The following is a 24855-nucleotide window of genomic DNA, read 5'->3' on the forward strand; positions in this document are numbered from 1 at the left end:
GAGGGTTTAGAGGTAGATGTTTCCAATCAGAAAAAGAGAAGATGTGGAAGAAAGCCAAAGGACATTAATCTAGAGAAAATCCCTACAATACCACTGCACAAGAGGTCCACTATCAGATCACTCGCTTGGCAACTGGGATGTAGCCCTACCACACTGCACGGAAAGTTCAAGCTAAATTTGATAAAGAGGCATACAAACTGTGTGAAGCCAGCTCTGAAAGAAAAAATAAGAAGGATAGGATGAATTTTTGTTTGTCAATGCTTGATGAGACAACGATAGAAACTTCAAGGCCTAAATTCAAGACAATGCATAATGTTGTGCACATTGATAAGAAATGGTTCAATATGACGAAGAAAAATAAGACCTACTATCTGTTGGATGGGGAGGAAGAGCCTACGAGGCATATACACGGCAACTGTATTGCCAAGGTGATGTTCTTGACGGCTGTTGCTAGGCCAAGGTGGGACAGTGAAGGAAACATGACCTTCTCTGGGAAAACCGGTATCTGGCCATTCGTGAAAGAAGTTCCTGCTCAGAGGAGAAGTGATAACAGGCCTAGAGGTACAATAGAGACAAAGTCAATAAAGGTCGATAGAAAAGTGATGAGGGAGTTCCTGATAGAGAAAGTCTTGCCAGCGATACAGGCCGTTTGGCTCGAAAGTAATGCTGGACAGGCCATCTACATTCAGCAGGATAATGCTAAGCCCCATATCTTGCTAGATGACCCAGAATTTCTAGCCGCTGTCGCAAAAACTGGACTTGACATCAGAATAATACAACAGCCCGCCAACAGTCCTGATCTGAATGTGCTTGACCTCGGTTTTTTCAACTCGCTGCAATCCCTAACAGATTGTCTGAGTCCTAAAACACTACAAGTCCTTATTAAGGGTGTTTTGGAGGAATTTGAAGGCTATGAGGTTTACAAGCTCAACAGAATTTTCCTAACTCTGCAGACATGCATGATTGAGATCCTGAACCATGCAGGGGGCAATGAGTATAAAACACCACATGTGAACAAAGAAAGGCTTGAGGGTCTTGGGCAGCTACCTCCAAGACTATCATGCCCTCGAGAGGTTTACACAAACGCCCTACACAATCTAGAGCTAATGGAAAGGGTTCAGTAATGGAAGAAGAGGCATGAGATGCTTGTTGTCATGAGACCGGAGATGCTTGTTGTCATGAGACCTAAGATGTTTGTTGTCAAGAGACCGGAGATGCTTGTTGTCATGAGACCGGAGATGCTTGTTGTCATGAGACCTGAGATGTTTGTTGTCAAGAGACCGGAGATGCTTGTTGTCAAGAGACCGGAGATGCTTGTTGTCATTAGTCTGGAGATGCTTGTTGTCATGAGACCTGAGATGTTTGTTGTCAAGAGACCGGAGATGCTTGTTTTCATGAGACCGGAGATGCTTGTTGTCATGAGACCTGAGATGCTTGTTGTCATGAGACCTGAGATGTTTGTTGTCAAGAGACCGGAGATGCTTGTTGTCATGAGACCTGAGATGTTTGTTGTCAAGAGACCGGAGATGCTTGTTGTCAAGAGACCGGAGATGCTTGTTGTCATTAGTCTGGAGATGCTTGTTGTCATGAGGCCTGAGATGTTTGTTGTCAAGAGACCGGAGATGCTTGTTGTCATGAGACCAAAGATGCTTGTTGTCATGAGATCTGAGATGTTTGTTGTCAAGAGACCTGAGATGAGGCTTCTGGAGTATATTTGTTGCATCCTTGTGGTTATTTGTGTGGAGATAACTCCCTTGTTTTTTAATTTTCTGATTTGTATGATCATTTGTATAACTCCTTGTTGTGATAAGTTTTCGAATTTTCTGATTTGTATGATCATTTGAATAACTCCTTGTTTTGTAAAGCCTCTGTATAACTTCTTATGAGGAGAGGAGTAGGAGGGGAGAGGCTCCAGTTAATTTAAATCTAAGAAATTGGTACTGGAAATCATCTTGCTTGTTACTCCTAATTAACTGAAAAAGTTTCAGTTCAGTATCTCTAAAACAAAGTACTCCTTCTGCAGTGCTATAGTACCGTTGTCCTCCCTAATTTGAACAAGTACAATATGAAATACTCCTATCTACTCCTAGCATTTCCTAGCAAGAAATTTCAGCAAGCAATCCTAGTAAGAAATTTCAGCAAGTACAATTTCAGACTGCCGAACGGACCGCCGGCTATGGGACATTACTATGGGATACTTATGGCAGAAATCTCTCTGACCATCTAGCTTAGTTGCTCTAACACATGTTAAATTCAGTTAAATACTGGCAGCAAGCACTACTCCATGTAAAGCACCAACAAATTTGGGGTGCACAAAATTTACTGAACGGGCTATAGTTTTCGAATCAGAAACGCTAGCATTTCCTGCAGTTCTTCATATCAAATTGATAGTTTTCGAATCCATGTTGCTGTACACATAGGAACTACTCCTAGCATTTCCTGTAGTAGTCGGTTACTCCAAATAAATTTGATATGTGAACAAACATGTGCCTCTTCAAATAAATGGAAGCACAAATATAATAAGTGTCCTGTGTTCTTCTTTGTACTCCAAGTCTTCAGCTATAGCTGTGCAAGATGAAATCCTATCATTGGTTGTTACTCTGTGTTGACTGAAAGAAAATGGCAAGCTGTACTACTGTACTGTAGAGGAGGCCCTTAAATCTCTAACTCATTTTTTACAATTCAGTTAGTCATCCTGTGTCTGAAACTCTGTGTTGACTGAAAGAAATGGCAAGCTACTACTGTACTTTACAGGAGGTTTCTCTCTCTCCTAGGATATGAAATTTACACAGTTAACATATCAGCAAGGTTAAATACTCGGCAGCAAATTTGATGTCGACGGCCACAACTCAGAGCAGCAAGCAAGCACGAGAATTGAGTAGCACCGCATCAGGGGAACGAAATCGAAATTGAAACAAGAGAGTGGTAGAGCGAGGCATGGAGGAGAAGGGACCTTCAGTTGCTGCTGTTGGTCCATGGCGTCGGAGCAGGTGTTGGTGAGTTGTTGCTGCTGGGCATCGTCCCTAATTTCACCCATGACCATCACTTTGACCTTAAACTTCAGTTGTTGCTGCTCCATGGCTGGGGTCGTCCTCCTCTCCCTGCATCGACTGTGCGTGCGCGAGTCAAGGGAATGGAAGGGAAGGGAGGAAGGGGGCGGACCTTGGTGGCGTCCCGAGCAGGGGGGAGGGAAGTTCCATGGACCTACCTGTCACGGTGCACGACGGCGGGCACACATGAGAGGGAGGAGGTCATCGATGTGCAGCAGCATCACCGACGCCGGCTTCTTGGTCTCGATGAGGTCGCCGCATAGACGCGCAGCCCCACCCAGGGCCCCCGCAGCCGGCCAAGGCATCCTTCCCGGGGGCCACTCCGCTGCTCCGCTCCGTCGCCCAGATCTAGCGTACGCGCACGCGGATCCGGCGTCGGCGCCCACACCAGCTCCGCCGCCCAGAAGCTCTTCACCGGCGCATAAAAAATCACTCTTTTGACCTCGGGATGGGAAAGGAAGGAGAGGAAGCAAGCGGTGGGAAAGGAAGGAGAGGAAGCAAGCGCTGGGCTGCAGGAGGAAGAACACGGTGGGCTGCCGGAGTGAGAACGCAATGGGCTGCGGTGGCCGGCGGCGATGCGGAGAGGCGACGAGGGAGGGGAATGAGAGGGTGTGGGTGAGAGTGGGCAGCAAGTGGATGGGAGTGGGCAGGTGGGAGGGCATTTTCGGAAACTCGGAAAGTTTCGTAACGTAGCTAGATTTACACTATGATCGTTAAAACGTCATATATTTCGGTACAGAGGGAGTATTTACAAAGGCATTTTGGGGCATCGATTTTTTTACCACGTCTTCACGAATGTCATTTCGTGAAGAAACTTTGCAAGCAATTAAACATTTGTCAGTGTTTGGTAAAAAACATACAATTTGTTTTTGATTTACTTGTCACTCGAGCTCACATAAGCTCAAGCTCAGAAAACCACTTTCGAGATTTTTCTGTTTCTTTAAGGTCTTTTTCACCTCTTATTAGTCGGGCACGACATCTCGCCCAAACTTTTCAGCCTGTCCGGCAATCTTTCAACCCCAGTCGCTATCTATTTTTTCCTAGGGCCTATCCACTGAAACCAGCGAAATGAGTGGAGCAACGACTGGAGCCAGGCACAGATATGCCTGGTCCAGGTTTTTTTGGTCCGTCGCGCTCGGCCGCCTGCGGTGTAGACGAAAGTTCACGCACGGCGCACCGGGACCTCCTATGTGCCGCTATTTGCGGCGAAGAGACGTAGTTTCGCACAGGCGGCCTCTGACTGGGCCGGCCCATGACCGCCAGCGAACCTCTATAGCTCCAAAAAAGTTCGACTTCGCTGGGGGGGGCACCACCATCTTGGCCAAGGAAAACAGCGCCTTGTGTGTCTCGAGGCGAGGTGAGCCGACACGGTCGACATGGAGTTGGTACAATCATGTACTCCCTCCGTTCCTAAATATAAGTTTTTGAAGAGATTCCACTATGGATCGCATACGAATTAAATATAAGTTTTTGAAGAGATTCCACTATGGATCGCATACGAAGCAAAATAAGTGAATCTATATTTTATCTAGATTCATCCATATGTGATCATAATAAAATTTTTACAAAGACTTATATTTAGAAACAGAGAAAGTACTAAGATATTCATCTAATTTGCCGTGCCACATGTCCTACGCTGCCTGTTTCTACGCGACGGCTGCTGGTTTCTGCCTTATGTTGCGCCTATATTTCCTCATAAATAGGACCGGCCAAAGCGGCATGCACTACTAAACCGGCAAACCCCATCTTGTGTTGTGAGTTGTGACATATTTCTCGGCAAGGAGATTGCTTGTATATGGGTTTAATTTTCTTTTTTAGAAAAGGAGGATGAACCCGGCCTCTGCATCTAGGAGATGCATGCGGCTATTTTATTGATTATTCTCGAGGACCTTACAAAGTAGAACAACAATATGCCTGAATCCGTCATCTTGACAACATCTGCCGCTACTCCTATCCATATGATGAAGGGATGCAAGCCGGGCCACATACCCAGACCTCTCACCTAAGAATAACATCTAAAGCCGGAGGCTCCGGCCGAGCCATCTACCGGGTTCGGGGCACAAACCGATCCGACGCACTCACATGTGTCGTTGCCGCCATCTTCCACTGGTCCATCTTCAGAGCAGATTGAGGTGTCAACCTTGGCAGGTCCTCCGCCATCGACGCCACTACGACGCCAAACGACGACCTCCACCTACGCGGGCCTTGGAAGGTCCTCCGCCATGGACGCCATCACGACGCCAAACGACGACTCCACCTACGCGGGTCCATCTCCAAGCAACAGACGTAGATCCATGCTAGGATAGGTCCGCACCACCGCCGTCGCCCACAGCCCACAAGCGCCACCCAACCCCAAGGTTCCCAAAGCGGCGCCTTCAAGAAGGGCACGGCGCCATGAGCGCCGCCGCTGAGGGAGTCCTGGACTAAGGGGTCCTCGGGCGTCCGGCCTGTTATCCATGGGCCAGACTGATGGGCTGCGAAGACATGAAGGCCGAAGACTATACTCGTGTCCGGATTGGCGTGGAAGGCAAGCTTGGCAACCGACTATGTAGATTCCCTCTGATGTAACCGACTCCATGTAACCCTAGATCTCTCCGGTGTCTATATAAACCGGAGAGCGTAGTCCGAATAGACAGATGCACATTACCATAGTCATATAGGCTAGACTTATAGGGTTTAGCCATTACGATCTCGTGGTAGATCAACTCTTGTAACACTCATATTCATCAAGATCAATCAAGCAGGAAGTAGGGTATTACCTCCATAGAGAGGGCCCGAACCTGGGTAAACATCGTGCCCCCGTCTCCTGTTAAAATCGATCCTAGACGCACAGTTCAGGACCCCCTACCCGAGATCCGCTGGTTTTGACACCGACATTGGTGCTTTCATTGAGAGTTCCACTGTGCCGTCGACGAAAGGTTCGATGGCCCCTTCAGTCGTCGACAATGACGCTGTCCAAGGAGGAACCTTCCTCCCCGGACAGATCTTCGTATTCGGCGGCTTCGTACTGCGGGCCAAGTCACTTGGCCATCTGGAGCAGATTGACAGCTACGGCCCTGGCCGTCAGGTCAGATTTGGGAGCTTGAACTATGTTGCGGACATCCGGGGAGACTTGATCTTCTACGGATTCGAGACCGCGGCGATCGTTCTCCTTCGCCCCGATGAGCATGGCTTAAACCTGCCAGCAGGCCACATCCAGGAGATAGCTCCTGTAACAACTCTGGACTTAGATCTGGAGCGGATCGAGTCATCCGAAGATGGGAAGCTCAACCCCATCACGGCGGCCACCGATTCCGCGGCGTTGGAGCCGCACACAGATTCTATTTCATATGATATCCGCATCGACGGAACCCCGGACTCGTCTCCGGCGACAAGTTCCGAACCCGGCGAGTCCGCGGATACCGAACTCAATCGGTTATCGATCTTCAAGTTCAGCGCCGCAGACGGCTTCCAACACTCGCCCATGGGCGACGTACTAAACTCACTAAAAAACCTATCCCTGGCAGGCGACTCGCCGACGAACTATGTTTGGTTCGAACTTGTGGTGGATGATGGCGAATTTTGCTTCCCACCCGCCACCCACTTCATAGCCACTGTCGATGACTTAACCGACGTGCTTGACTATGGCTCCGAAGACATCGACGGTATGGACGACGATGCCGACAAGGAGCAAGGCCAAGACCCGCCATTTACTGGACGTTGGACGGCCACCTCTTCGTACGACGTGTACATGGTTGATACACCTAAAGGATCCGGCGACGATAAAGAAGAGCCAGATGCGAATAAACCCTCCGAGACGCAGTCCAAGCGCCGGCGCCCCAAACGCCGTTCTAAGCCTCGTCACTCAAAAGATGGCAACACTGGCACCGGAGAAAATAGTACTCCGGGCGACGCCGAAAACAATGAAGACCCTGTCGGAGCTGCATCCGAACAGGAAGAACATGACAACAGGCAAGATAACCCTGATGAACAGGCCATAGAAGATGACTTGGAGGACGATAGTTACTGATGTCTACTACGCAACCTTCTTCTTGTAGACGTTGTTGGGCCTCCAAGTGCAGAGGTTTGTAGGACAGTAGCAAATTTCCCTCAAGTGGATGACCTAAGGTTTATCAATCCGTGGGAGGCGTAGGATGAAGATGGTCTCTCTCAAACAACCCTGCAACCAAATAACAAAGAGTCTCTTGTGTCCCCAACACACCCAATACAATGGTAAATTGTATAGGTGCACTAGTTCGGCGAAGAGATGGTGATACAAGTGCAATATGGATGGTAGATATAGGTTTTTGTAATCTGAGATTATAAAAACAGCAAGGTAACTGATGATAAAAGTGAGCGTAAACGGTATTGCAATGCTAGGAAACAAGGCCTAGGGTTCATACTTTCACTAGTGTAAGTTCTCTCAACAATAATAACATAACTAGATCATATAACAATCCATCAACATGCAACAAAGAGTCACTCCAAAGTCACTAATAGCGGAGAACAAACGAAGAGATTATTGTAGGTTATGAAACCACCTCAAAGTTATTCTTTCCGATCAATCCATTGGGCTATTCCTATAAGTGTCACAAACAGCCCTAAAGTTCGTAGTAAAATAACACCTTAAGACACACATCAACCAAAACCCTAATGTCACCTAGATACTCCAATGTCACCTCAAGTATCCGTAGGTATTATTATACGATATGCATCACACAATCTCAGATTCATCTATTCAACCAACACATAGAACCTCAAAGAGTGCCCCAAAGTTTCTACCGGAGAGTCAAGACGAAAACGTGTGCCAACCCCTATGCATAGGTTCATGGGCGGAACCCGCAAGTTGATCACCAAAACATACATCAAGTGAATCAATAGAATAACCCATTGCACCACGGTTATCCCACGGAAGACATACATCAAGTGTTCTCAAATCATTAAAGACTCAATCCAATAAGATAACTTCAAAGGGAAAACTCAATCCATTACAAGAGAGTAGAGGGGGAGAAACATCATAAGATCCAAGTATAATAGCAAAGCTCGCGATACATCAAGATCGTATCACCTCAAGAACACGAGAGAGAGAGAGAGATCAAACACATAACTACTGGTACATACCCTCAGCCCCGAGGGTGAACTACTCCCTCCTCGTCATGGAGAGCGCCGGGATGATGAAGATGGCCACCGGTGAGGGATCCCCCCTCCGGCAGGGTGCCGGAACAGGGTCCCGATTGGTTTTTGGTGGCTACAGAGGCTTGCGGCGGCGGAACTCCCGATCTATTCTGTTCTTCGATGGTTTTAGGGTATATGGGAATATATAGGCGAAAGAAGTCGGTAAGGGAAGCCACGAGGGGCCCACGAGGGTGGAGGGCCCGGCCAGGGGGGTGGGCGCGCCCCCTGCCTCGTGCTCTCCTTGTTGATCCCCTGACGTGCACTCCAAGTCTCCCGTATTGCTTTCTTTCCAAAAATAACTTTTCCGAAGGTTTCATTCCGTTTGGACTCCGTTTGTTATTCCTTTTCTGCGAAACACTGAAACAAGGGAAAAAACAGAAACTGGCACTGGGCTCTGGGTCAATAGTTTAGTCCCAAAGTAATATAAAAGTGCATAGTAAAGCCCATAAAACATCCAAGATGGATAATATAATAGCATGAATACATCATAAATTATGGATACGTTGGAGACGTTTCAGCATCCCCAAGCTTAATTCCTGCTCGTCCTCGAGTAGGTAAATGATAAAAGAAATAATTTATGAAGTGTGAATGCTAGCAGGTGCATAAGTTTGATCAATGATAATTTCAATCACCTTTTCTAGCATCATTATATGTCATAACAGTAGCTCAACTCATAAAACTTTTCATAAACAAGTAACAAGCTATTCACATGTTAAAGTATAGATCATAAACCTTCTTGAAAACTAACAAACCGTGTTATTAGTCATCAAACAATTACAGTTCATCTTATTTTCAGGAACAGTCTATGTCAGAGCTTTGATTCAGCAAACTTCACATACTCAACTATCATTTAGTCTTCCATGATTGCTACCACTCAAAGCATATTTTTAGAACAAATAGTATTCATCGAACACAGAGAAAGATAGGGGCTTAATGTTTCGCCTCCCAACCTTTTACCTCAAGGGTAATGTCAACAGTAATAATTCATGCTCAAATATATTTGAATGGCCATATATGCCTAGATCTTTCCATCACATGATGCTTTCCAACTAAAGAGTAGGTTGGAATAAGAAGGAATACTACTGACTCTTGCATAAAAGTAAAAGATAGGCCCTTCGTAGAGGGAAGCAGGGATTTGCAGAGGTGCCAGAGCTCGAAGCAAAAACAGAGATGAAAATAATTTTGAGAGGTATGCTTTCATTGTCAACATAACAACTAAGAGTTCCCAATATCTTCCATACTACATACATTATAGGAGGTTCCCAAACAGAAAGGTAAAGATTTTTACTCCCCCTCCACCAACAATCATCAATCCATGGCTTGCCCGAAACAACGGGTGTTGGGGAACATAGTAATTTCAAAAATTTCCTACGCACACGCAAGATCATGGTGATGCATAGCAACGAGAGGGGAAAGTGTTGTCCACGTACCCTCGTAGACCGAAAGCGGAAGCGTTAACACAACGCGGTTGATGTAGTCGTACGTCTTCACGATCCGACCGATCAAGTACCAAACGCACGACACCTTCGAGTTCAGCACACGTTCAGCTCGATGACGTCCCTCGAACTCCGATCCAGCCGAGTGTTGAGGGAGAGTTTCGTCAGCACGACGGCGTGGTGACGATGATGATGTTCTACTGACGCAGGGCTTCGCCTAAGCACCGCTACGATATTATCGAGGTGTAATATGGTGGAGGGGGGCACCGCACACGGCTAAGAGATCAATAGATCAATTGTTGTGTCTATGGGATGCCCCCTGCCCCCGTATATAAAGGAGCAAGGGGGAGGCGGCCGGCCTAGGAGGAGGGCGCGCCAAGGGGGGAGTCCTACTCCCACCGGGAGTAGGACTCCTCCTTTCCTTGTTGGAGTAGGAGAAGGGAAGGGAGAAGGAGAAGGAAGGAAGGGGGCGCCCCCCTCCCTAGTCCAATTCGGACTAGTCCATGGGGAGGGGTGCGGCCACCCTTTGGGGCCTTTCTCTCCTTTCCCGTATGGCCCATTAAGGCCCAATACGAATTCCCGTAACTCTCCGGTACTCCGAAAAATACCCGAATCACTCGGAACCTTTCCGATGTCCGAATATAGTCGTCCAATATATCGATCTTTACGTCTCGACCATTTCGAGACTCCTCGTCATGTCCCCAATCTCATCCGGGACTCCGAACTCCTTCGGTACATCAAAACTCATAAACTCATAATAAAACTGTCATCGTAACGTTAAGCGTGCGGACCCTACGGGTTCGAGAACTATGTAGACATGACCGAGACACGTCTCGGGTCAATAACCAATAGCGGGACCTGGATGCCCATATTGGCTTCCACATATTCTACGAAGATCTTTATCGGTCAAACCGCATAACAACATACGTTGTTCCCTTTGTCATCGGTATGTTACTTGCCCGAGATTCGATCATCGGTATCTTAATACCTAGTTCAATCTCGTAACCGGCAAGTCTCTTTACTCGTTCCGTAATACATCATCTCGCAACAAACTCATTAGTTGCAATGCTTGCAAGGCTTAAGTGATGTGCATTACCGAGAGGGCCCAGAGATACCTCTCCGACAATCGAAGTGACAAATCCTAATCTCGAAATACGCCAACCCAACAAGTACCTTCGGAGACACCTGTAGAGCACCTTTATAATCACCCAGTTATGTTGTGATGTTTGGTAGCACACAAAGTGTTCCTCCGGTAAACGGGAGTTGCATAATCTCATAGTCATAGGAACATGTATAAGTCATGGAGAAAGCAATAGCAACATACTAAACGATCGAGTCCTAAGCTAACGGAATGGGTCAAGTCAATCACATCATTCTCTTAATGATGTGATCCCGTTAATCAAATGACAACTCATGTCAATGGCTAGGAAACATAACCATGTTTGATCAACGAGCTAGTCAAGTAGAGGCATACTAGTGACACTCTGTTTGTCTATGTATTCACACATGTATCATGTTTCCGCTAATACAATTCTAGCATGAATAATAAACATTTATCATGATATAAGGAAATAAATAATAACTTTATTATTGCCTCTAAGGCATATTTCCTTCAGTCTCCCATTTGCACTAGAGTCAATAATCTAGATTACACAGTAATGATTCTTACACCCATGGAGCCTTGCTGCTGATCATGTTTTGCTCGTGGAAGAGGCTTAGTCAACGGGTCTGCAACATTCAAATCCATATGTATCTTGCAAATTTCTATGTCTCCCACCTGGACTAAATCCCGGATGGAATTGAAGCGTCTCTTGATGTGCTTGGTTCTCTTGTGAAATCTGGATTCCTTTGCCAAGGCAATTGCACCAGTATTGTCACAAAAGATTTTCATTGGACCCGATGCACTAGGTATGACACCTAGATCGGATATGAACTCCTTCATCCAGACTCCTTCCTTTGCTGCTTCCGAAGCAGCTATGTACTCCGCTTCACATGTAGATCCCGCCACGACGCTTTGTTTAGAACTGCACCAACTGACAGCTCCACCGTTCAATGTAAACACGTATCCGGTTTGTGATTTAGAATCGTCCGGATCAGTGTCAAAGCTTGCATCAACGTAACCATTTACGATGAGCTCTTTGTCACCTCCATATACGAGAAACATATCCTTAGTCCTTTTCAGGTATTTCAGGATGTTCTTGACCGCTGTTCAGTGATCCACTCCTGGATTACTTTGGTACCTCCCTGCTAGACTAATAGCAAGGCACACATCAGGTCTGGTACACAGCATTGCATACATGATAGAGCCTATGGCTGAAGCATAGGGAACATCTTTCATCTTCTCTCTATCTTCTGCAGTGGTCGGGCATTGAGTCTTACTCAACTTCACACCTTGTAACACAGGCAAGAACCCTTTCTTTGCTTGATCCATTTTGAACTTCTTCAAAACTTTGTCAAGGCATGTGCTTTGTGAAAGTCCAATTAAGCGTCTTGATCTATCTCTATAGATCTTGATGCCCAATATATACGCAGCTTCACCAAGGTCTTTCATTGAAAAACTCTTATTCAAGTATCCCTTTATGCTATCCAGAAATTCTATATCATTTCCAATCAGCAATATGTCATCCACATATAATATCAGAAATGCTACAGAGCTCCCACTCACTTTCTTGTAAATACAGGCTTCTCCAAAAGTCTGTACAAAACCAAATGCTTTGATCACACTATCAAAGCGTTTATTCCAACTCCGAGAGGCTTGCACCAGTCCATAAATGGATCGCTGGAGCTTGCACACTTTGTTAGCTCCTTTTGGATCGACAAAACCTTCCGGTTGCATCATATACAATTCTTCTTCCAGAAATCCATTCAGGAATGCAGTTTTGACATCCATTTGCCAAATTTCATAATCATAAAATGCGGCAATTGCTAACATGATTCGGACAGACTTAAGCATCGCTACGGGTGAGAAGGTCTCATCGTAGTCAATCCCTTGAACTTGTCGAAAACCTTTTGCAACAAGTCGAGCTTTATAGACAGTAACATTACCGTCTGCGTCAGTCTTCTTCTTGAAGATCCATTTATTTTCAATGGCTTGCCGATCATCGGGCAAGTCAACCAAAGTCCATACTTTGTTCTCATACATGGATCCCATCTCGGATTTCATGGCCTCAAGCCATTTTGCGGAATCTGGGCTCACCATCGCTTCTTCATAGTTTGTAGGTTCGTCATGGTCTAGTAACATAACCTCCAGAATAGGATTACCGTACCACTCTGGTGCGGATCTTACTCTGGTTGACCTACGAGGTTCAGTAATAACTTGATCTGAAGTTTCATGATCATCATCATTAACTTCCTCACTAATTGGTGTAGGCGTCGCAGAAACCGGTTTCTATGATGAACTACTTTCCAATAAGGGAGCAGGTACAGTTACCTCATCAAGTTCTACTTTCCTCCCACTCACTTCTTTCGAGAGAAACTCCTTCTCCAGAAAAATTCCAAATTTAGCAACAAAAGTTTTGCCTTCGGATCTGTGATAGAAGGTGTACCCAATAGTTTCCTTTGGGTATCCTATGAAGACACATTTCTCCGATTTGGGTTCGAGCTTATCAGGTTGAAGTTTTTTCACATAAGCATCGCAGCCCCAAACTTTAAGAAACGACAACTTTGGTTTCTTGCCAAACCACCGTTCATAAGGCGTCGTCTCAACGGATTTTGATGGTGCCCTATTTAACGTGAATGCAGCCGTCTCTAAAGCATAACCCCAAAATGATAGCGGTAAATCAGTAAGAGACATCATAGATCACACCATATCTAGTAAAGTATGATTACGACGTTCGGACACACCATTACGCTGTGGTGTTCCGGGTGGCGTGAGTTGCGAAACTATTCCGCATTGTTTCAAATGAAGACCAAACTTATAACTCAAATATTCTCCTCCACGATCAGATCGTAGAAATTTTATTTTCTTGTTACGATGATTTTCAACTTCACTCTGAAATTCTTTGAACTTTTCAAATGTTTCAGACTTATGTTTCATTAAGTAGATATACCCATATCTGCTCAAATCATCTGTGAAGGTGAGAAAATAACGATATCCGCCACGAGCCTCAATATTCATCGGACCACATACATCTGTATGTATGATTTCCAACAAATCTGTTGCTCTCTCCATAGTTCCGGAGAACGGTGTTTTAGTCATCTTGCCCATGAGGCACGGTTCGCAAGTACCAAGTGATTCATAATCAAGTGGTTCCAAAAGTCCATCAGTATGGACTTTCTTCATGCGCTTTACACCGATATGACCTAAACGGCAGTGCCACAAATAAGTTGCACTATCATTATCAACTCTGCATCTTTTGGCTTCAATATTATGAATATGTGTATCACTACTATCGAGATTCAACAAAAATAGACCACTCTTCAAGGGTGCATGACCATAAAAGATATTACTCATATAAATAGAACAACCATTATTCTCTGATTTAAATAATAACCGTCTCGCATCAAACAAGATCCAGATATAATGTTCATGCTTAACGCTGGCACCAAATAACAATTATTTAGGTCTAAAACTAATCCCGAAGGTAGATGTAGAGGTAGCATGCCGACCGCGATCACATCGACTTTGGAACCATTTCCCACGCGCATCGTCACCTCGTCCTTAGCCAATCTTCGCTTAATCCGTAGCCCCTGTTTCGAGTTGCAAATATTAGCAACAGAACCAGTATCAAATACCCAGGTGCTACTGCGAGCATTAATAAGGTACACATCAATAACATGTATATCACATATACCTTTGTTCACCTTGCCATCCTTCTTATCCGCCAAATACTTGGGGCAGTTCCGCTTCCAGTGACCAGTCTGCTTGCAGTAGAAGCACTCAGTCTCAGGCTTAGGTCCAGACTTGGGTTTCTTCTCCTGAACAACAACTTGCTTGCTATTTTTCTTGAAGTTCCCCTTCTTCTTCCCTTTGCCCTTTTTCTTGAAACTAGTGGTCTTATTGACCATCAACACTTGATGCTCCTTTTTGATTTCTACCTCCGCAGCCTTTAGCATTGCGAAGAGCTCGGGAATCGTCTTATCCATCCCTTGCATGTTATAGTTCATCACGAAGCTCTTGTAGCTTGGTGGCAGTGATTGAAGAATTCTGTCAATGACGCTATCATCCGGAAGATTAACTCCCAGTTGAATCAAGTGGTTGTTATACCCAGACATTTTGAGTATATGCTCACTGACAGAACTGTTCTCTTCCATCTTGCAGCTATAGAACTTATTGGAGACTTCATATCTCTCAATCCGGGCATTTGCTTGAAATTAACTTCAACTCCTGGAACATCTCATATGCTCCATGACGTTCAAAACGTCGTTGAAGACCCGTTTCTAAGCCGTAAAGCATGGCACACTGAACTATCGAGTAGTCATCAGCTTTGCTCTGCTAGACGTTCATAACATCTGGTGTTGCTCCTGCAGCAGGCCTGGCACCCAGCGGTGCTTCCAGGACGTAATTCTTCTGTGCAGCAATGAGGATAATCCTTAAGTTACGGACCCAGTCCGTGTAATTGCTACCATCATCTTTCAACTTTGCTTTCTCAAGGAACGCATTAAAATTCAACGGAACAACAGCACGGGCCATCTATCTACAATTAACATAGACAAGCAAGATACTATCAGGTACTAAGTTCATGATAAATTCAAGTTCAATTAATCATATTACTTAAGAACTCCCACTTAGATAGACATCCCTCTAATCCTCTAAGTGATCACGTGATCCATATCAACTAAACCATGTCCGATCATCACGTGAGATGGAGTAGTTTCAACGGTGAACATCACTATGTTGATCATATCTACTATATGATTCACGCTCGACCTTTCGGTCTCCGTGTTCCGAGGCCATATCTGTTATATGCTAGGCTCGTCAAGTTTAACCTGAGTATTCCGCGTGTGCAACTGTTTTGCACCCGTTGTATTTGAACGTAGAGCCTATCACACCCGATCATCACGTGGTGTCTCAGCACGAAGAACTTTCGCAACGGTGCATACTCAGGGAGAACACTTATACTTTGATAATTTAGTGAGGGATCATCTTATAATGCTACCGTCAATCAAAGCAAGATAAGATGCATAAAAGATAAACATCACATGCAATCAATATAAGTGATATGATATGGCCATCATCATCTTGTGCTTGTGATCTCCATCTCCGAAGCACCGTCATGATCACCATCGTCACCGGCGCGACACCTTGATCTCCATCGTAGCATCATTGTCGTCTCACCAATCTTATGCTTCTACGACTATCGCTACCGCTTAGTGATAAAGTAAAGCATTACAGGGCGATTGCATTGCATACAATAAAGCGACAACCATATGGCTCCTGCCAGTTGTCGATAACTCGGTTACAAAACATGATCATCTCATACAATAAATTTAGCATCATGCTTTGACCATATCACATCACAACATGCCCTGCAAAACAAGTTAGACGTCCTCTACTTTGTTGTTGCAAGTTTTACGTGGCTGCTACGGGCTTAGCAAGAACCGTTCTTACCTACGCATCAAAACCACAATGATAGTTTGTCAAGTTGGTGCTATTTTAACCTTCGCAAGGACCGGGCGTAGCCACACTCGATTCAACTAAAGTTGGAGAAACTGACACCCGCCAGCCACCTCTGTGCAAAGCACGTCGGAAGAACCAGTCTCGCGTAAGCGTACGCGTAATGTCGGTCCGGGCCGCTTCATCCAACAATACCGCCGAACCAAAGTATGACATGCTGGTAAGCAGTATGACTTATATCGCCCACAACTCACTTGTGTTCTACTCGTGCATATGACATCTACGCATAAAACCAGGCTCGGATGCCACTGTTGGGGAACGTAGTAATTTCAAAAATTTCCTACACACACGCAAGATCATGGTGATGCATAGCAACGAGAGGGGAGAGTGTTGTCCACGTACCCTCGTAGACCGAAAGCGAAAGCGTTAACACAACGCTGTTGATGTAGTCGTACATCTTCACGATCTGACCGATCAAGTACCGAATGCACGGCACCTCCGAGTTCAGCACACGTTCAGCTCGATGACGTCCCTCGAACTCCGATCCAGCCGAGTGTTGAGGGAGAGTTTCGTCAGCACGACGGCGTGGTGACGATGATGATGTTCTACTGACGCAGGGCTTCGCCTAAGCACCGCTACGATATTATCGAGGTGTAATATGGTGGAGGGGGGGCACCGCACATGGCTAAGAGATCAATAGATCAATTGTTATGTCTATGGGGTGCCCCCCTGCCCCTGTATATAAAGGAGCAAGGGGGGAGGCGGCCGGCCTAGGAGGAGGGCGCGCCAAGGGGGGAGTCCTACTCCCACCGGGAGTAGGACTCCTCCTTTCCTTGTTGGAGTAGGAGAAGGGAAGGGAGAAGGAGAAGGAAGGAAGGGGGCGCCCCTCTCCCTAGTCCAATTCGGACTAGTCCATGGGAGGGGTGCGGCCACCCTTTGGGGCCTTTCTCTCCTTTCCCGTATGGCCCATTAAGGCCCAATACGAATTCCCCTAACTCTCCGGTACTCCGAAAAATACCCGAATCACTCGGAACCTTTCCGATGTCCGAATATAGTCGTCCAATATATTGATCTTTACGTATCGACCATTTCGAGACTCCTCGTCATGTCCCCGATCTCTTCCGGGACTCCGAACTCCTTCGGTACATCAAAACTCATAAACTCATAATAAAACTGTCATCGTAACGTTAAGCGTGCGGACCCTACGGGTTCGAGAACTATGTAGACATGACCGAGACACGTCTCCGGTCAATAACCAATAGCGGGACCTGGATACCCATATTGGCTCCCACATATTCTACGAAGATCTTTATCGGTCAAACCGCATAACAACATACGTTGTTCCCTTTGTCATCGGTATGTTACTTGCCCGAGATTCGACCGTCGGTATCTTAATACCTAGTTCAATCTCGTTACCGGCAAGTCTCTTTACTCGTTCCGTAATACATCATCTCGCAACAAACTCATTAGTTGCAATGCTTGCAAGGCTTAAGTGATGTGCATTACCGAGAGGGCCCAGAGATACCTCTCCGACAATCGGAGTGATAAATCCTAATCTCGAAATACGCCAACCCAACAAGTACCTTCGGAGACACCTGTAGATCACCTTTATAATCACCCAGTTACGTTGTGACGTTTGGTAGCACACAAAGTGTTCCTCCGGTAAACGGGAGTTGCATAATCTCATAGTCATAGGAACATGTATAAGTCATGGAGAAAGCAATAGCAACATACTAAACGATCAAGTGCTAAGCTAACGGAATGGGTCAAGTCAACCACATCATTCTCTTAATGATGTGATCCCATTAATCAAATGACAACTCATGTCAATGGCTAGGAAACATAACCATCTTTGATCAACGAGCTAGTCAAGTAGAGGCATACTAGTGACACTCTGTTTGTCTATGTATTCACACATGTACCATCTTTCCGGTTAATACAATTCTAGCATGAATAATAAACATTTATCATGATATAAGGAAACAAATAATAACTTTATTATTGCCTCTAGGGCATATTTCCTTCAACGGGTGCCTCAAACTAACATCAATCCTGGGGGAGTTTTGTTTGCAATTATTTTTTATTTGATTTCGATCTTTTGATCATGGGATTGGGCATCCCAGTTACCAGCCATTTTCTCGTGAATGATGAGCGGAGTCCACTCATCGTGAGAATAACCCACCTAGCATGGAAGATACTGCTAGCCCCTAGTCGCTACATGAGCGATTCGGGCATACAAAACAGATTATTATTTGAAGGTTTAGAGTTTGGCACATGCAAATTTACTTGGAACGGCGGGTAAATACCGCCTATAGGTAGATATGGTGGACACTCATGGAATAAACTTGGTTTAAGGAATTTGGATGCACAAGCAGTATTCCCGCTTAGTACAGATATTTTGGCTAGCAAAGGATTCTAAATAGCAAGCACCACATGTTAGAGGATCCATAACAATATAACTTCTATACAAATATACCCAAGCATCACTCATTATGTTGTCTTCCTTGTCCAACTTAAACTAATTTGCTCAGGTTTGAAAATAATTAATGGGGCTCATAATCATAGAAGATGTCCAAGATAGTATATTTATATGTGAAATCTCTCTTCCGTCAATATTCTTTCATGAATTGTTCAAGTGACCAATACAATGTTTGCTAACCTTCGATAAATTTACCACCGCTACTTATTATATGTGAAGGCATTACTCCCCATGGGAAAGGCATATGAAACATATATAATTTCAGATTTATGACATTCAAATCATTCAACCATTTACTCATAGGATATAAGTGAAGCACACGAGTAAATGACAAACTACTCCAAAAAGATATAAGTGAAGATCAATGAGTAGTTAAATAATTATGTAGCTATGTGAAGACTCTCTCTCATTTAAGAATTTCAGATCTTGAAAAATTATTCAAACAGCAAGCAAAGCTAAAGAAAATAAAATGACGCTCCAAGCAAAACACATATCATGTGGTGAATAAAAATATAGCTCCAAGTAAAGTTACAGATGAACGAAGACGAAAGAGGGGATGCCTTCCGGGGCATCCCCAAGCTTAGGCTCTTGGTTATCCTTGAATATTACCTTGGGGCATCCCAAAGCTTAGGCTCTTTCCACTTCTTATTCTGTAGTCCATCGAATCTTTATCCAAAACTTGAAAACTTCACGACACAAAACTTAACAGAAAATCTCGTGAGCTCCGTTAACGAAAGAAAACAAAACACCACTTCAAGGTACTGTAATGAACTCATTATTTATTTATATTGGTGTTAAACCTACTGTATTACAACTTATCTATGGTTTATAAACTATTTTACTAGCCATAGAGTCATCAAAATAAGCAAGCAACACAATGAAAACAAAATCTGTCAAATACAGAACAGTCTGTAGTAATCTGTATCAAACGTATACTTATGGAACCCCAAAAATTCTAAACTAAATTGGTGGACCTGAGGAATTTGTCTAGTAATCATATGAAAAAATAATCAACTAAATATCACTCTCCAGTAAAAAGTTGAAGCTAATCTCGTGAGCGCTAAAGTTTCTGTTTTTTACAGCATGATCATAAAGACTTCACCCAAGTCTTCCCAAAGGTTCTACTTGGCACAAACACTAATAAAAACACAAAACCACATCTAAACAGAAGCTAGATGGATTATTTATTACTAAACAGAACCAAAAAGCAAGAAACTAAAATAAAATTGGGTTGCCTCCCAACAAGCGCTAACGTTTAACGCCCCTAGCTAGGCATGATGATTTCAACGATGCTCACATAACAGATAAGAATTGAAACATAAAGAGAGCATCATGAAAAACATGACTAGCACATTTAAGTCTAACCCACTTCCTATGCATAGGGATTTTGTGAGCAAACAACTTACGGGAACAAGAATCAACTTGCATAGGAAGGTAAAACAACCATAACTTCAAGATTTTAAGCACATAGAGAGGAAACTTGATATTATTGCAATTCCTACAAGCATACATCCCTCCCTCATAATAACTTTCAGTAGCATCATGAATGAATTCAAAAATATAACCAGAACCTAAAGCATTCTTTTCATGATCTACAAGCATAGAAAATTTACTACTCTCCACACAAGCAAAATTCTTCTCATTCGGAATAGTGGGAGTATCATAAGAGACTTGAATACTATAAATTGTTTCTACATTCAAAGAGTAATGTTCAGAAAAAGGGTAATCATAATCATGACAAGTTTTATAAATATAATCATCACTACTTTTTATTGCGTAAGTTTCATCACAATAGTCATTATAAGTAGCAACTTTGTTCTCATCATAATCAATTGAAACCTCTTCCGAAATAGTGGATACATCACTAAATAAAGTCATGACCTCTCCAAATCTACTTTCATAAATATTATAAGATTCAACATCCTCCAAAATAGTGGGATCATTACTTCCTAAAGTTGACACTCTTCCAAACCCACTTTCATCAATATAATCATCATAGGTAGAAGGCATGCTATCATCATAATAAATTTGCTCATCAAAACTTGGGGGACTAAACATATCATCTTCATCAAACATAGCATCCCCAAGCTTGTGGCTTTGCATATCATTAGCATCATGGGTATTCAAGGAATTCATACTAACAACATTGCAATCATGATCATCATATAAAGATTTAGTGCCAAACATTTTATAGATTTCTTCTTCTAGTACTTGAGCACAATTTTCCTTACCATCTTTTTCACGAAAGACATTAAAAAGATGAAGTGTATGAGACAAACTCAATTCCATTTTTTTGTAGTTTTATTTTATAGACTAAACTAGTGATAAAACAAGAAACAAAAAGATTCGATTGCAAGATCTAAAGATATACCTTCAAGCACTAACCTCCCCGGCAACGGCGCCAGAAACTGCTTGATGTCTACTACGCAACCTTCTTCTTGTAGACGTTGTTGGGCCTCCAAGTGCAGAGGTTTGTAGGACAGTAGAAAATTTCCCTCAAGTGGATGACCTAAGGTTTATCAATCCGTGGGAGGCGTAGGATGAAGATGGTCTCTCTCAAACAACCCTGCAACCAAATAACAAAGAGTCTCTTGTGTCCCCAACACACCCAATACAATGGTAAATTGTATAGGTGCACTAGTTCGGCGAAGAGATGGTGATACAAGTGCAATATGGATGGTAGATATAGGTTTTTGTAATCTGAAAATATAAAAACAGCAAGGTAACAAGTGGTAAAAGTGAGCACAAACGGTAGTGCAATGCTAGGAAACAAGGCCTAGGGTTCATACTTTCACTAGTGCAAGTTCTCTCAACAATAATAACATAATTGGATCATATAACTATCCCTCAACATGCAACAAAGAGTCACTCCAAAGTCACTATAGCGGAGAACAAACGAAGAGATTATGGTAGGGTACTGCTACCTCTTGAGCACTGCGTTGGTTTTCCCTTGAAGAGGAAAGGGTGATCCAGCAAAGTAGCGTAAGTATTTCCCTCAGTTTTTGAGAACCAAGGTATCAATCCAGTAGGAGGCCACGCATGAGTCCCTCGCACCTACACAAACAAATAAATCCTCGCAACCAACGCGATAAGGGGTTGTCAATCCCTACACGGTCGCTTACGAGAGTGAGATCTGATAGATATGATAGGATAATATTTTTGGTATTTTTATGATAAATATTCAAAGTAAAGAAAGTAAAATAAAAACGGCGCCAGAAATAGCTAAGTGTCGGGAGATTAATATGATGGAAAATAGACCCGGGGGCATAGGTTTCACTAGTGGCTTCTCTCAAGAGCATAAGTATTTACGGTGGGTGAACAAATTACTGTTGAGCAATTGACAGAATTGAGCATAGTTATGAGAATATCTAGGCATGATCATGTATATAGGCATCACGTCCGAGACAAGTAGACCGACTCCTGCCTGCATCTACTACTATTACTCCACACATCGACCGTTATCCAGCATGCATCTAGAGTATTAAGTTCATAAGAACAGAGTAACGCTTTAAGCAAGATGACATGATGTAGAGGGATAAACTCATGCAATATGATATAAACCCCATCTTGTTATCCTCGATGGCAACAATACAATACGTGCCTTGCTGCCCCTACTGTCACTGGGAAAGGACACCGCAAGATTGAACCCAAAGCTAAGCACTTCTCCCATTGCAAGAAAGATCAATCTAGTAGGCCAAATCAAACTGATAATTCGAAGAGACTTGCAAAGATAACCAATCATACATAAACGAATTCAGAAGATTCAAATATTGTTCATAGATAAACTTGATCATAAACCCACAATTCATCGGTCTCAACAAACACACCGCAAAAGAAGATTACATCGAATAGATCTCCACAAGAGACGGGGAGAACATTGTATTGAGATCCAAAAAGAGAGAAGAAGCCATCTAGCTAGTAACTATGGACCCGAAGGTCTAAGGTAAACTACTCACACATCATCGGAGAGGCTATGGTGTTGATGTAGAAGCCCTCCGTGATCGATGCCCCCTCCGGCGGAGCTCCGGAACAAGCACCGAGATGGGATCTCACGGGTACAGAAGGTTGCGGCGGTGGAATTAGGTTTTTGGCTCCGTATCTGGTAGTTTGGGGGTACGTCGGTATATATAGGAGGAAGAAGTACGTCGGTGGAGCAACAGGGGGGCCCACGAGGGTGGAGGGCGCGCCTGGGGGGGGGGGGGGGTAGGCACGCCCCCTACCTCATGGCCTCCTGTTTGATGTCTTGACGTAGGGTCCAAGTCCTCTAGATCACGTTCGTTCCGAAAATCACGTTCCCGAAGGTTTCATTCCATTTGGACTCCGTTTGATATTCTTTTTCTGCGAAACTCTGAAATAGGCAAAAAACAGCAATTCTGGGCTAGGCCTCCGGTTAATAGGTTAGTCCCAAAAATAATATAAAAGTGTATAATAAAGCCCAATAATGTCCAAAAGAGAATATAATATAGCATGGAACAATCAAAAATTATAGATACGTTGGAGACGTATCAAGCATCCCCAAGCTTAATTCCTGCTCGTCCTCGAGTAGGTAAATGATAAAAACAGAATTTTTGATGTGGAATGCTACCTGGCATAATTTCAATGTAATTCTTCTTAATTGTGATATGAATATTCAGATCCGAAAGATTCAAGACAAAAGTTTAATATTGAAATAAAAATAATAATACTTCAAGCATACAAACTAAGCAATTATGTCTTCTCAAAATGACATGGCCAAAGAAAGTTATCCCTACAAAATTATATAGTCTGGCTATGCTCTATCTTCATCACACAAAGTATTTAATCATGCACAACCCCGATGACAAGCCAAGCAATTGTTTCATACTTTTGACGTTCTCAAACTTTTTCAATCTTCACGCAATACATGAGCGTGAGCCATGGACATAGCACTATGTGTGGAATATAATGGTGGTTGTGGAGAAGACAAAAATGGAGAAGATAGTCTCACATCAACTAGGCGTATCAACGGGCTATGGAGATGCCCATCAATAGATATCAGTGTGAGTGAGTAGGGATTGCCACGCAACGGATGCACTAGAGCTATAAGTATATGAAAGCTCAACAAAAGAAACTAAGTGGGTGTGCATCCAACTCTCTTGCTCATGAAGACCTACGGCAATTTGAGGAAGCCCATCATTGGAACATACAAGCCAAGTTCTATAATGAAAATTTCCCACTAGTATATGAAAGTGATATCATAGGAGACTCTCTATCATGAAGATCATGGTGCTACTTTGAAGCACAAGTGTGGTAAAAGGATAGTAACATTGTCCCTTCTCTCTTTTTCTCTCATTCATTTTTTTATTTGGGCCTTTTCTCTTCTTTTTTTATGGCCTCTTTTTTTTAGTCCGGAGTCTCATCCCGACTTGTGGGGGAATCATAGTCTCCATCATCCTTTCCTCACTTGGGACAATGCTCTAATAATGATGATCATCGCACTCTTATTTTCTTACAACTCAAGAATTACAACTCAATACTTAGAACAACAATATGACTCTATGTGAATGCCTCCGGCGGTGTACCAAGATATGCAATGAATCAAGAGTGACATGTATGAAAGAATTATGAACGGTGGCTTTGCCACAAATACAATGTCAATTGCATGATCACGCAAAGCAATATGACAATGATGGAGCATGTCATAATAAACGGAACGGTGGAAATTTGCATGGCAATATATCTCGGAATGGCTATGGAAATGCCATAATAGGTAGGTATGGTGGCTGTTTTGAGGAAGGTATATGGTGGGTGTATGATACCGGCGAAAAGTGCGCGGTATTAGAGAGGCTAGCAATGGTGGAAGGAAGAAAAGTGCGTATAATCCATGGACTCAACATTAGTCATAAAGAACTCATATATTTGTTGCAAAAATCTACAAGTTATCAAAGCGAAGTATTACGCGCATGCTCCTAGGGGGATAGATTGGTAGGAAAAGACCATCGCTTGTCCCCGACCGCCACTCATAAGGAAGACAATCAATAAATAAATCATGCTCCGACTTCATCACATAACGGTTCACCATACGTGCATGCTACGGGAATCACAAACTTTAACACAAGTATTTCTCAAATTCAAAACTACTCAACTAGCATGACTCTAATATCACCATCTCCATATCTCAAAACAATTATCTAGTATCAAACTTCTCATAATATTCAACAC

The 24855-nt window shown here is 43.6% G+C and overlaps 1 protein-coding gene across 1 annotated transcript; it reads left to right on the forward strand.

Moving 5' to 3' along the window:
- The first annotated feature begins 305 nt into the window (after window positions 1-305).
- LOC109746020 (uncharacterized) lies at window positions 306-1124 on the forward strand. Its single transcript, XM_020305136.1, has one exon. The coding sequence runs from the start codon at window positions 306-308 to the stop codon at window positions 1122-1124; it is 819 nt and encodes a 272-aa protein (XP_020160725.1).
- The last annotated feature ends 23731 nt before the right edge of the window (window positions 1125-24855 follow it).

This window comes from Aegilops tauschii, chromosome 3 (assembly GCF_002575655.3).
Source record: "Aegilops tauschii subsp. strangulata cultivar AL8/78 chromosome 3, Aet v6.0, whole genome shotgun sequence".
NCBI lineage: Eukaryota > Viridiplantae > Streptophyta > Magnoliopsida > Poales > Poaceae > Aegilops > Aegilops tauschii.

Coding starts and splice junctions, on each gene's coding strand:
- LOC109746020 (XM_020305136.1), top strand. CDS start 306: ATGCATAATGTTGTGCACATTGATAAGAAATGGTTCAATATGACGAAG.